The sequence below is a fragment of the Nestor notabilis genome, unplaced genomic scaffold (assembly GCF_000696875.1).
Source record: "Nestor notabilis isolate BGI_N333 unplaced genomic scaffold, ASM69687v1 scaffold13659, whole genome shotgun sequence".
Lineage (NCBI taxonomy): Eukaryota > Metazoa > Chordata > Aves > Psittaciformes > Psittacidae > Nestor > Nestor notabilis.
In genome coordinates, this window is record NW_009944158.1 from 1131 (window position 1) to 15981 (window position 14851).

The 14851-nt window shown below is 39.0% G+C and overlaps 1 protein-coding gene across 1 annotated transcript in view; it reads left to right on the forward strand.

Moving 5' to 3' along the window:
- Positions 1-1193: 1193 nt before the first annotated feature.
- CRCP (CGRP receptor component) overlaps positions 1194-14851 on the forward strand; it is a 28298-nt gene continuing 14640 nt past the window's right edge. The window contains exons 1-4 of the mRNA XM_010022296.1: positions 1194-1205; positions 2439-2471; positions 5228-5326; positions 8482-8576. Of these exons, the coding sequence (XP_010020598.1) occupies positions 1194-1205; positions 2439-2471; positions 5228-5326; positions 8482-8576 (239 nt within the window). The remainder of the gene's footprint in view (positions 1206-2438; positions 2472-5227; positions 5327-8481; positions 8577-14851) is intronic.

Below are 14851 nucleotides of genomic sequence, written 5' to 3' on the forward strand. Positions count from 1 at the left end.
TACGTCCAGTTGTGTTTTATTACCTTGAGTAGCCCAACTTATTTTACCGGTGCTATTTCTTTTGGTACCAATAAGAAGGCACATCAGTGTAGAAGACGTGGGGATGAATTCCTGAGCTTTGGGTGAATCTCCCTTGCATTGGAATGGAACAGTTTAGGCCATTTTGCACTTGAGTTACTTTTGGCATTTAATCTTCCTAATCTTTTGCCTCCTCCTGCCTGATGGCCTTTATAGAGGGAAGCTCTGCAATGAAGAAAACCTCTCTTAAGTTCATACCATGTCAGAACTATCTGCTACTAGAGGAAAGAACCCTCCAAAAAACATTGTGGTTTAAATGTGCAGCATAATTTCAGTAGTGGATTTAAAAACACGATGGGTCAGTGATATTTTGAGGGGTGTGATGCCATATACTGGGAGAGTTTCCTAGTATTTTTACCTTCTCAATAATATTTTGGTTTGGACTCAAATTTGGGCGAATATTACTTAGTTAAAGATTCTAAAAAGTGTTTATACAGTTGGTGTTAACATGCTGTTTTTTTCCTTTCTGCTTAATATTAAGTCATATATTTATTATTGCTTAATATTAAGTCTTAATATCATAAAAATGAAGCAGGCTGTTTAATTGACTATTTAAAAATATGCACTAGAATTCATCATTTATAATTTCTTGTTTTCTGAATGTATAAAATTGGCAGTTGCTTCCTGGGAGTTAGCACTGAAGAAAATTGTATTTCTGCTTTGTAAGTCCTGCAAAGGTTTTAGAAGCTGGTCTCGTTGATCAGTTTATAACTGTGGTAATCCAGCACAAGGAAAAGATTTGAGACTGATTCACTTCCACTGTTAGAAGAAAAAATAAGTATTTTTCTCTATGCCACTGTTTTTGAATTAAAAAGGAAACAATTGTCTGAATTATTTACCTTCAGACTGCTTTTTTACAGCCTCACTCGTGTAGTCATGTATTTATATGACCCTTTCACTTAACTGAGTAATTCCCTATATCATTCTTCTATGGCATTATTATTTCTAACAAAGAATGTCTTTGATCCATAGGGATTTCTGTAGCGATAGCCTGAATGCAAACATTCTGGAGGATTGCATTTACCTAACAACAAAAGCTATATGGTTTGTAAAACATGAATGAAAACTAATGCGTGTGTGAGCTCACTGGCTGAAGTTTCACTCGAGTCAGCGAAATGGAAGTTGAAGTTCATCTCAGCGTATTTCAGAAGGTCCTTTTCATTTAAAAACAATGATGGAACCTGTGGAAGTTTGTGGACGCATTGAACTCGTTTGAAAGTGATGAACGTGACAGTTCTATTCAAACAGTTGATGGTGCTTAACAATACATGGTACCTTTTTTTTCAGAAGCTGCTGCACAGACCTGAGAAAGGCCTTTTTTTCCTTTTGTATGGAAGCTGTCTGTTGTTGTGGCTGCTGACTGCTCAGCAGAATGTGTTGTTCGGGGAATATAGGATTTTCTGCATCAGTTTTTCTCCCTTTATTTGAATTTAAATATATAAAATTACAAGATGCAGTAGTAATAGAGGCATGACAACTCTAAATACATGCTTGGCTCAGTGCATTCAGCCTACCAGCGGTGGACAAGGATTCTTGCTTAATTAGGACAGAATTAGTGGGGAATTGTTTGGCTGGTGGAAAATAGGAAACTCTTAGCATTGCCTGATGCTAGCACAGGAGTAGACACAAGAGGAAACAGCCTCAAGCTGTGCCAGGGGAGGGTTAGATTGGATATTAGGAACAATTCCTTGCCCAGAGGGTGCTCAGGCATTGGAACAGGGTGCCTAGGGCAGTGCTGGAGTCACCGTCCCTGCAAGTGGTCACACACTGTGTAGATGAGGCCCTCAGTGCCATGGGTTAGTGGTGGCCTTGGCAGTGCTGGGCAATGGTTGCACTTCATGAGCTTAAAGGTCTTTTCCAACCTCGTTGATTCTGTGATTCTATAATGAAGATGAGATGGAGTGAGGTGGTTTTTTTACTCAGAGCAATATGTGTAAATATAGTGCCATATTTATTCACACACGTGTGGTACTAAAATAGTCTCTGTATTTTCTTTCTCTGTGTTCTTGACTAAAAAATAAATAGCATGTGTCATCTGAATTATATGTCCCATCAGTCTTTATTCAAATAAAACTAGAGGCATTTTTTTTTTGTAAGGAAGAAGCAAGGCAGTTTGGGTTTCGTGTGTAAAATTGAGTGAGTGAATAAATCAGAGTGGCTGAGTAAACAGATTATGTTGTACAAGTGTATTATGATTTACAGGGCATAGTGTGCAAAATATAGTTATGTAATATGTTTGGAAAAATATTTTCCAGAGAAAAGTAGTGTCTGTTCTTTTAGAATGTGTGACCAGCCAAGAAAAACTTTGAACAGTTTCATTTGGAACATAAATAATTGTTTTCATTATTCCTTTTAGGAAGGATGCAAATGCTGCATTGCTCAGTAACTTTGAGGTAAGTTTAGCTGTGTTCTGGCTTTAAACCAGCACTTTAAAGCTGTCATCAGTCACTTGTATACTCTTGTGGTAGCTGAAAGTTGCCAGTGGCAATCAGCAAGACTGGTATGTGATTTCCATCTCCCTGCATTTAATATTGCAAATAAAAACTCTTGCAGAAAAGTTTTCACAGATGACTGCTGCTAGAATCACTGTTTCGTATTTAACTTTAACCTTGTGATGTGCAGTATCATCCAAGAACCTGCAACTTATTAGTGCATAGTTGTATGAAAGCCAATGCTACTGGAAATGCAGTCTTACAGCCCCGAATGCTTGTATTCTTTTAAAGATCATCCAAAGCAGGTTAGGTTATAGGAAGGGTGAAGGAGTTGGCTCATCTGAGATGTATTATTCAGGATAAACACTCCTAGGGGCCAGTGATGCCCCTTAGTCTGGAGCCACGAGGAAGTTGGAGTGCTCTGTTGTAACAAACAATGAATATTGGCATACATATAACGAACAGAAATGTAGTGTTCTTCTTGGTTTAACCTCAGCCAGGTATTGGAGAGATTTCAGTGCCTTGTCCGTGAATGTAATTTTTTGGCATGGTTTTAATAAGCCAAGTGCTTTGTTTGTATTATTTGTTACTGACGTTTGAGTGTTGCACAGCTGTTTCCATCTGTTCTGAAATAAATCTTGAAATGTTTTATCATGAGCTGCATCTGACTGTGTACAGCAGAGCAACCATCTGGGGACTGTTAGAAGGGCTTTAATGACTTACTTGGAAAGAACTGTCTTGCCTGAGAAAGACATGATACTGTGTCAGCCAAACTAGTATTAGGTGGCTGTTTGTTAAAAACATCTCCTGTTGCAATAAGGAAAATAGCAAGTATTTCAGAGATTATTTATTGCAAAATCATCTCTGCTTCCTTCTTCTTCGTGTGCTGGGATGTCATTGGAATATAGATATTATTGTCTGCTGAGGTTCAAGTGATGCCAGCCACGCTACGTAAAATCTGTAGGTGTCCTAAGGGTATGGTCCAGAGTAGAGAGAACTGCAGAATCCATTCTTCATGCTCTTCAGTCAGAACTTTCTTCAGCCGAGTCCTTTTGTTGATGAATGTACCATGTGTGTTGAAAAAGAGCAAAAGGAAGTGGAAAATGAAGTTATACTGATGAGAGTGCTTATTTCTCATTTCCCTTTCACAGCAGAGTTGTCACATATGCAGCTTTTCCATTCTTTACAGGAAGGGATTTGCAGTGTCTGCAGCTATAGGCTTTTGGGGCATGGCTTTTCACTGCTCTTCAAAGTACTGATTCCCCTGAAACTACTGATATCTTTCTGTTTGCTCCTCTTTTCAGTTGCTATTTGACTGGCATAGCTAACATTCTCTTTATCGAGGTAATATTTTGCTCAGAAAGTGGTGTTTGAAAGAAGTATGCAGGACTGACACGTTGTATGTTCCATGCCTACACTTCTTCTGTGAGTTTCCAGTTGTCATGTTGTGTTTTGGTGTCACTGGCTACATTTTCTTCAAATATTTATTAGGTAAAAGTTCCTAACTTGAGTTTTGGCTTTCAAGTCAGGATTGACGGGTGTTCCTGTTTCACGGAAGATGCCCTATAAGGGGATTGCAGGTTATGTTCTTATTTCTTACTGTCTAGATATGCTTGTGTTCTTATTTCTATGGACTTGTCAGTTTATCATGGATCTTGATATCTTATATGATCCAGATATCTTACCTGGGTCTTGACTGAAGCTAGTTAAAAATTAGGGAATGAACAAAAAGAAGTGGTTGGTTACTTTGCTGTGGGTGTTGGCTGCTGATATACTGTAAAGCGTGAAACAAAACATCTAAAGAAATTTCAACCTGATGTGGTTTAATATGGGAATAAAAGAGTAATTGTGGTGCTGTCTCAACAGGTTGCTGTGGATCTAGCTATGATGAGTAAAGATGTTGCGGTGTTGTAATGAATTTGACAAAGCACAGTTGCAAAAATCAAAACATCTTCCTTGCCTTCAGACTTAGAATCTCGTTCGTATATTAATAATCACTGCATCAGAAATGTGAAGACAAATTTATTACATTCTTTTCAGGAATGTCTGTTTGTATTACATTGCTGTGATGAAATAGGGAGCTAATTTAATCTTTGTGGCTTAACATACCATAACACCGTACTGGTCACTGTAACATTTGCTATAATGAATAACTCCACTGGAATTTACAACGGGATCACTAATCTCTGGAGCATCTATAGGTCAAGCCTTTATTTAGTTAGTTCCTGGCAGTGTGACAGTTGTAGAGTTTACTTTTTTGGCAGATAATGTAAAATTGCATCTCTGTGAGACGGGATACATATCCCTTTTAATATTATAGGTATATCTCTTATAACAAATCCAGAAGGGCCATAAACTTGTGTGACATTTTGCTTCAAGCATCACTCATATTTAAATGGGAGTTCTGTGCCAGTATAGCAGAGTATGACCCAGCTGTGCTCAGGACATAAGATAAACAAGAGGATAGATTCATCCTGGCAACTTCTCCTTTGGTGCTCTTGGATAACACTTAACAAGTGCTGAAAATCTGTTATTAAAAATCAGTTTACATACCTATTAATCGTGGTGCCAAAACATTTTTCACTTCAATTGCTGGTGCATTCACCAAAGAAACCACATTGTTTTGGTCTGGTTGATGGGATTTTGTGTTGTTCATTTCTGTTTTCCTGGGAAAATGCTGTTAAATGGTCTAAAACACTTAATTTTTTTTCCCTCAGGTGTTCCAGTTACTCACTGATCTTAAGCAGCAGCGCAAAGAGAGTGGGAAAAACAAGCAGAGCTCTGGTCAGCAGAATCTGAACACAATCATGTATGAAGTGAGTAGCACTGTGACATTCCTTTGCAAATTAGCCCAGACTGGAGTAACTTACATCCTTAGGTCTGTATGTTAATAATTTTGTATCAAACCTCCCTTGTAAAAACCACAGTAAAATACTATATTTGCCACTTTCTGTGGTCAGTTTATTCAGGCTGTGGCTGACTGCACTGTCAGAGCAGAGGCTGCTCTTACTAAAATCTGTCACAACAGTTTTTTAACAGTTTTACTTTTGTGACTTCTTTTATTCTTACTATTCCAAATATTCTCTTCTACTAAGATGCAGGGAAGAACTTTCTTTCATCTCATGAATTGATGATGCCACATAATCATAATTCCAAAGCTGAGGCACAGATCACATATGGTATTTTTTTCATTAACAGAAATAAACTAGTAATTTCCAACTATTTTTCTTTTTTTTGTCAGAAGAATAACCAAATCATATGTTCACATGGCAACATCACTTGAATGTCAGACTGGAAATAAGTGCTTAAGATAATGCTAGGAAGGACTTCTAAAATCATATGATACAAGTATGAACTTTTGAAATCTCAAATGAGCAACTTCATAACAGACTTGCAGTGTGACCTATTGTGTCTGCGTTGGAGAATTGCATGAGTGGCACCACGATTAGCAGCGAGTTGAAAGCAGTTTGCCTTGCTTGCATGAGTAATCCTGTCGAGCAGTGAAACTACTCATGTGAATAAGATTTGGCCTATGCTTTGTTTTGTTTTAGTTCTGGCTTTGTTTGAAAAGGTACAGAGTTGTAATTCCTAAGCCTCATATTCAACAAAAATAGGGGCTTATCAAAAATCTAATTTAAATCTTCATGGAGACAAACAGTCTCTTCCTGTACTGCTTTAAACAGCTGAGAAAGATCCTGTAAGTACATTCTGTGAGAAGGCACCTTTAATTGCTTTGTTACATTACTGTGTTAAGTACCTATAGGAAGCTTGCTTTTGTGCATGGAGTGAAGCTGGTGTAAACTCTAGGTATATTTTCGTTATATTTGACTGAAAGAAAACCAGAATTTGATTGTCTTTGTTCATGAGCTGTGGGCAGGCTTGTATCCACTGCTATTGAAATGACAAGATGAAGCTAGCTAAACTGGAGCTATGTTTTGCTGTATGTCCAGCACTTTAATTGATTTGAAATTGCTAAGAAAAGACTTAACTGGAAAAGAAAATTACTCCTATTAAATAATTTCATTACATGACAATGTGATGATTTAGTGTCAGTTGTTCTTGATGAGTGACAACTTCATTTTGCCTGAAAAGGCCAGGCAGGGCTTACAGAAAGGAGGGGTATCTAACACCTTATTGTGCTTTTAAATATATTTCTTAACAGTCCAATGAAACTGCGCCTTAAGAATACCAGTGATTCATATTTCATCAGTTCTCTACCTGTGTAGTGGGATGGTTTATCCTGTGATGTTGAAGTCTGTTTTCCTTTACCTAGCATTTTAAAATGCTAACAGATTTTAATGGAAGTACACTGGAAATACATTTGTCTATTCTCTTATTTGCCTTAGTGATCTTGTAGCTCATTTTTTCCCAGTGTCTGTTGTTTTCTGCTGTGAGAATACTGATGCTGCTTTTTTGGCCTCTGACTTTCAGATATAAATATATAAGATTTGCTAAGAAAGAAACCCAGAGTACCATGTAGAATTGTATGGGGGTTTTATTATTGTTATAGACAATCTGTGCATGTGCTGTCCTACTACACATGTCTCTCTATTTGCAATCCAGTTAGTGCACCAGGAGTCAGTTGTACTGGTACCTTTAAGCTTTATGTATAGCTATGCACTATCAACAGGTGAAGATTTTCTTCCTTAATGCAAACCAGACATTGACAATACTCTTAAGTCCTTCAGTTGCTGATGCACACAATGCAGACAATGCAAGGATTTCCTTGCCTTTTCTATTGATGGGCATTTATTACCAACTTTCATTTTGGGGTCTAATCCCAGCAATAAGCAACATTCAGCAAGATTCTAAGCTACTTCCAGTGAAAAGACAGCTGTGAATTGGAATTTGTGTGGGGTTTTTATCAGCAGATGTTTGGTTTTTACTCATGTCAAGTTACATTATGTATTATCTGTGCTGGCTGTCATGTTGTTTGAATAATGCAAGCAGATGTAACATCTGCTGCAACAGTTAGCTGAGGTTGGTGGGTGTTACATGCAAAAGATGGAGCAAAGATAAATTGTCTTGTCAGATAAGCATTTCTAATAGTTCTTGCAGATTTTCATGGCAACCCACCTAACCTGCTTCTATGAACTTCAAGAAAGTATTGCCAAATAGCATATAAAGGATGAAAACAACCATAGGTTGGAGAGCTTAAGGAGTTATTTATGGGTTGGCAGTGAGAGTATCCCTGGCACTGAGCACATGAAAGCTTGGCAGAAGGTAACATGGTTTTAAGGATGGATAGCATCAAACTTTTCTGAAGTGTTACTGCTTGAAAACAAAAACAAACCCTCAAACCCCCAAACCAACAACAGAAAAATAAACACCACAAAATTGATAACTTTTTAAACTAACTTTGACAGTAAATGTTTGTTGGTTTTAAAAGAGAAGTAAATGTGAGTGATGCTATTCGGCACAGCTGTAAGTATGTGTTGATCACAATCTTAGTGTCGTAAAATTCTTTCAAGCCAGGAAAGCAAATGCACCACAAACAGCAGGTGCTTTTTAGTAGGCAGAGCTAAAACTCACTCCTTTCCTGTACTCTTCTTCAGCATGTAACTTTGGGTTTTGAAGCGATGAGATGAATGGCCATTCAGAGCCACAGAGGGAATAGTCAAAGCCATAATTCTCTCCTGGGTGTGCAATGAGCTGGTCGGTTCATGTCGTTACAGAATGAATTCACTGGGGCTTTCTGGATAAGTGCTAATGTCATTTCCATCACATAAAGTTGTAGTTACATGATGCCTGTTTCTTACTCCCTCGGCAAATATCAGTGTAGTCTTACGGAAGGCAGAAAAACGTGAATGATCTGAGTCATCTATGACAGTGCTTCCCACTGTTAAATAATAAACCAACCCCCAAGAACTGGAATTGACTTTTTGAATTTTCCTGAGTGGTACTGAGGAGACAACTGGTAAACCAAAGAGAAACTGTGAAATAACAAATACTTTCTTTCTGTCTGTTGCAGACACTGAAGTACATTTCAAAAACACCCTGTAGATACCAGAGTCCTGAGACGGTGAGAAATTTCCTCGTAGCAATGAAAGGCCATAAGCTAACCAAGTAAGTTGTGCCTTTGAACAGAAGTGTAAACTCATGGTAATGGTGAAAAATTGATGCTCAAAGACACAGTATGATAACCTGTTAGGTTTTGATTAACATGTTTTAAGTATTTTCTGCCATTATTTGAATACTCATCCAAACATCTTTTTCCTTCACTCGTTAACATCTACATGGATGAGTTTTTCCTTAAGTGGGCCTGTGGTTACCACTGTGTTTCTCAAACAGGTTCTTGTCAGGATGCTGGTTTTTAGCATGTTTTCACATGGTCCAAGCACAAAATAGAGTTCATAAAATGTTTTCTGAGGATGAAGTTGTAAGTTGTAAATGGGTTTTGAACACGGTAAGAGAACTGCAAAGAACCCCCCAACCCAACCTCTGTTTATTATCAGTCTTTATGAAGTTTCTAAGGGAAAAATGCATTCATTCCTAAAAGGTGATAAAAAAAAGGTGATTGTGTTTCAGGGAGATAAAAAGTAAATAAAATTCTAATATAGATGTATGAGGAAAATGTTATTCTGAAGTTAATTTTCAGGTGAATCTGTGAACCCCTCTACAGAGCAGGATTTTGCTCTCTAATTGGTGTTGAGCAAGGGAAGATGTTCAGCTTCTCTTTTTGTGCTGTTTGTCCACTGATATTTATATCCAACAGGATTTCTGAGATGTACATTTCAGTTACCTAAATACTGTGTCAGTCAACCCTCCCCCCTGCAGTTTCCAGTAAAGCTGAACATAGAATTCATTCTTATCTTGGGAAGTCCCGAGTAGAAAAGAAAAGATTTCCTTCGTAGTTACAAGAAGACTCAAAGGGCATCTTTCCTCTTTGGCAGTGATGCAAATACCTGTCCACAGTGCTTGGAATGCATAATCCTCTTGAATCTCTCTGCAGAGTGTGAGCAAAGCCTGTTGTAAATAATCAGACCCAGAAAGAAATTGCATCAGTTGGCTACTTGCTTGGATAGCTCTAATCAGTCAACTGATTTTTAAAGCAGAAAGAACAGAGATTTAGTTGCTTCTAAATGCCTCCTCCTTCACCACAAAGGAGTAGTATATGCTGTATAGACACTGACTACATTTTTCTTCCCTGCTGGAAGGACTCTCAGAGAGTTCATGTTCTGGGAAGGAGAGCTACTAATAATTTGGTTGTGTCACAAAAAGGAATGCAAAGTGAGAGCATCTGGAGAGAGAAGTGCTACGAGGCAAGTTTTTACCCTGTCTGAAGCACAGTAAGTTGTGTAGAAAGCAGATTGTCAGCTATTTTACTGGCTTTCGGTGCCCCCTCTCTACAAACAATCATGCTCACATCCAGTCTGTCAGCAGCTCTGATCACAGTATTGCTGTCTCTGCAGACACAGGGGTGCTAGTACTTGGAAGCTTTGTCAGGGGTATTGTAACTTTGCTTGTAGTGCTTGCTTTTGTAGAACTAAAGTTGCCAGGTCAGTACATCAGTGTTTTCATCTCCCATAGCTCGCTTTATATAGTGGGATGCTAATTAATGTAGTGGGTATGTTGGAGCATGGAGAAAATAACTCTTGAATATAAAGACCTGATAGTGTGGAAACAAAAGAAAGTGTACTACATTGGCAGCAAACTATTTCTTGAGTGAAACACTAAATGATGTTGGGTCATAATGAAGAAAATTCTTGCTACAGAATCTCTTGGTCTCCCATAGTGCCTGTTTTGTGAAGATCTACCCAAATATTCACCTTCCCATGTCTGCCTCTTATGGGAGCTTTAATATAGCACTGCTGCAAGGGTTGAAATAGTTACAAGCTTGAAATGAGCTTTTTGACTGTTTTTTATGGGTGCTAGGAGGTGCCTTTGGTTTTAGGTATCATCCTCTCTGTCCTTTATTTTCTGAATCAATCTATGAGATAGCAAGAGAATTATTCCAAAGTCATTTCCTTCTGCTTCATGGCAGAGGGATGATAGTGTGAAGAACCAACCATTAGTTTACTGCATTTATGGCTCATCTTAACTCACACTGGACCAGTGTGACCTTAGTTCCTTGAGCATCCTGTACAACTTTGGTAATATCTTTGTCATCTGGTAAAGAACGTGGCAGCTTTGATATTTGCCAGATACTTTACAAAATAAGAAACAGAATTATTTAGTGTGATCTTGGCAGTTCTTCTTTCTTCTAATCTTTTCCATTCAGACACTTGAAGCTAGAAGTATCAAAGCCCATCTGGCAGCCTCTTCACACCAAAACACAGAAAGCATATGGTGTGCAATTACTATATAATGCATTTTATGTTAAACCACTTAAAACAGTAATGCCTCCAAGGAAATTCTGAACTACCCTTTGGTTCATAACCAGGATCATTTCAACACTGCTCTGTTGTTAAATAAATGAGAAACTGAAGGCTTTAATCATTTCCATTCTGTGGTATTTGTATAAAAGACTTCACTAGGGATTTTGTTCCAGTTACCTGGTAGAGAGCTTTCTCCCCCTTTGAGAGGAAAGTTGTTTGCTTCAATGCTTCAATGTTTGCTGTCCCAGGACCCTGTTTACATGATTTTGCTGTAATGACTTTTCCTTCCACAGAGAGTAATAAACCTCGGAGTCTGTCTTTGCCACTTCCTTTCTGGGCAAGGCTTTCAAAGATGTGCTCTCTCCCTTAATTGCTTAGCTGGTCATATGCTGTCTCTGCTGGTAACAGCTTTCTGAAAGGAGGTGATTTGATTTAAGATACATGTTAGTTGGTGTCTATCCTCGCTGAGGGCACAGCAGTGTTTTCTGTTTTCTTGTTGCTAGAGGGTTAGAGGATCTGGTTAAAAGACTGGTCAGAAACACCCCATCATCTTAGACTGCTTCCTCTGCTGTTTCAATTCCTTGTTAGCACTCTGCCTCTGATCAAGGAGGAAACACTTAAGCAGTGCGTTTGTGCTGTTAACTTGGCTCAGCATCTTCTTTTCTAATACAGGGACTTCAGGGCTTTGAATAGAAGAAGGTTTCGCAGCTGTATCTAAAAACCCGGTGGAGGTAGGTAGCGCACTGAGCTCATTGCCCCCGCGCAGCATGTTATTGCAGCACTCAAGCACTAGGTTGTGCTAGAGCATGTGAGAATTTCAAGGTAACGAGGAAAGAGCAAGCAACAAGAACCGAGGCACATTCATTTAAAGAACGGAGCTTTTAATCAAGTGTATTTTCATTTCTCCTGCACTCCTTCCACAAACCTGAAGGTCCTGAAACGTTCTGGCTCCAGTTAGCTGATAGCCTTGTGTTGGCACACGGTGCGGTTCCTGGAAAATCACCTCAAGCCTTTTCTTTCTGTTACTGCTGCTCTTTGCTACTCAGGTTACCAGGTTACCAGACCAGCATATCTTTTCTGCTGACAGCCATCCATTTTCTGGGCTTTTCTCATTTAAAAACTACTACCGTGTACAAACAACTTAAACCTTTCCAAGTCATTTCAGATAGCTGCCTTGCTAAATGGAGCAAATGCAATGACATCTAAACATAGATTTCACTCATATTGTCAATACAGGGTGGTTAAGCACAGTTTTTTCCTTGTCATCAGTTATTTTGGTAGGATCCAAACTGTAGAACCGAGATTTTTATAGAATGAAAAGCTCTGAACTGACATCGTACTAAGGTTTATTGTTACCTTGTGGAGGCCTCAAGCTTTGGCTAATGCAGTACAGTGAGCCATGTTGTACTTGGAAATACACTGTGCCACTGGCAGCTGATTTTCCAGTTTTAGTCCCTGGAATGGCTTCATATTTTCTAAGGTGGTGTGAATGGCATTGCATGAAAAGAGCATTTATTAAACTTGTGCTCTGTAATTGCCATTAAATGAAAGCTGGCTCTGCTTGTACTTTTCCCTGCTACTGATAGCCTATCTTGGATTGAATTTTGGAATAACCACTTTTCCAATCACTGCCTATTATTATACTTCTTTTAAAAATGGACATAAACATTGCCCTTTTTGTCCTTATGTTAACACATTCAAGGAAGTGTTGAGCTGAAAATCAGTAGTGCTTCTAGAAAGTATTTTCCCTCATTACTGCCAAAAACTACAACAAATATAAACCTCTGCAATATTAAACACTGAATGATTTCCTTTGTAATTTTTGTCTCTTCCAGAGCTTTGAAATGAATATTCAACACTAAAACCAGGATGGTGCTAGTTTAACAATAGCATCATTGAATACTCTTTAAAAAGGCTGCTGTGTTTCCCTCTAAATGGGTTGGAAATTAACCCTTCAGTTTGTAGCGGTGTTGCTCAGTTTTTCATATTCAGATGCCATTACCAGCCCTTAGATTTCATCCTCGATGAATGTCCTGACACTGAAGTACACTGGTAACCCCGCAGGAGGATACAGCCCACGGGCAGACTGGTACTGTGATTCCACAGACCACAGCTCAGGACTGCTCATCCCTAAGGGAGATCTTGTGATCTTGATTCAGACATTTTACACGAGTTGCTGTGGTTGACTCAAGACCATAGGATTTGACTCTTAAGTATTTTCAACTAGTAATGAAATCCATGGTTATCTGCTGTTAGTTTATGGTTTTCCTAGCAACTAAAAAGCATCCATTCCTGAGGACTGATTTGCCTCTGCACAGTCACAGATGTTTTAGGGGTTTTTTTAGCTCTATGTGCTGTGTCTTGTCACTAATACTGTTCTTACCCATGCCTATAGATCTCTTACTAGAGAAACACAGTGTGCATACATACATGTTTACATACGGTCTAGGAGTTCAGTAGCTAAAAACGTACAATACCAAGTTTTGCTTAAAACAAAATGCTGTAAATATTTGGCTCACTGCTGACAGAATATGATACATTTTGTCTTAATTTACACAACAGTATGTGACTGGTTTTATTATTATTTTTAATCTGTGAGTGGATTATCATAGAATGATAGAATGGTTTGGGTCGGAAAGGACCTTAAGATCATCTAGTTCCAACCCCCTGCCATGGACAGGGACACCTCACACTAGACCATGTCACCCAAGGCTCTGTCCAGCCTGGCCTTGAACCCTGTCAGGGATGCAGCTTTCACCCCTTCTTTGGTAAGCCTGTTCAGTGCCTCAGCACCCTCACTGTAAAGAACTTCTTCTTTCTATTTAACCTGAACTTCCCCTGTTTAACTTTGAACCTGTTACCCCTCATCCTGTCACCGATGAAGAGCAATGCACTACAGCAGCGTACAGTCCTTTTTTCTACCCAGATATGTGGTGTGTTCTTGAATAGAAGACAGTGCTTTTTTTGTCTTCTAGAAGAACTTAGTTTTTACTGTAAAGGATTCCAGTACTGAATCTCCCATCCTCATCTCCTACACTCTCCCCTCAAACACAGACCTCACACCCATTTTCTTCTCCCATAACTGTGCACATTTTTGTCTCCCGCAGCCTGAGCTTTGTATGTCCCGAAGGCAACTCCACATCATTTTGCCCTCAGCTGGAAATGAGGATCTTGGCTCTAGCTGAGTCTCAGCTGCTGCTGGATGTGGCCTAGAAGTGGGAAATTGCCATTTTGGGATTTCTCCCTAGGCAGGTCCTGTAAGAGTCTGCATAACGGACAATTAACTCTGATTAGTGGAATCTTGCTTTTATGTGAGGAAATGGCTTGCAGCCGTCACTCATCTTTTGTATGCATTCTCTTGAATGAGCAGCTTGCATGTTCCAGTGTTCACGAAAATCCAGGCAGTCTAGAGAAAATACAAATACAGGCTTCTGGGGGGCAGTTAAGCTGAAAATATTCTTCACCCTCTGTTTAGATGAATGAGGCAGTTATCCTTGTTATTTAATGAGCAGAAGCATAAGCACGCATGCTGTAGGAAGTGTGAAGATGGATTTATCTGAGTTGGCAAAAGTTTGGTTTATTTTTTAGATGTAATGGAGCATGAACTAAATTCAGGCTTATCATGTGTTGTACCCAAGCAAAATATTGCAGTCAGCACTGATTTTGATGCATGTTGAGGCTTGGCAGCATTTGCCTACCTTAAAGCTTATTTTTGCCAGTATTGTACGTATTCAGGTTCTAATTTGTGTATGTGCTTGCAGGAAATGCCAGGTACAGAGAGACTCTGATGCTAATAGTCAGCTTTTGGTATCAGTGTTGGGAAAAGTCAGTGGGTACTCAGTGGATACTGAGCTCCAACTTAAAGTGCATGCAGTGATACACTGCTGATGTTGAGGGCTGAGTAACCGACTTCTGTGTTGCAGCATTGAACTTAAAAGGCTTTTTTGTGTTTGCCTCAAGGGGATGCCAAGTGTAGTAACTTTCTGGTCACTCCTTTTGTTAAGAGTAAGAAGGTCAGAAATT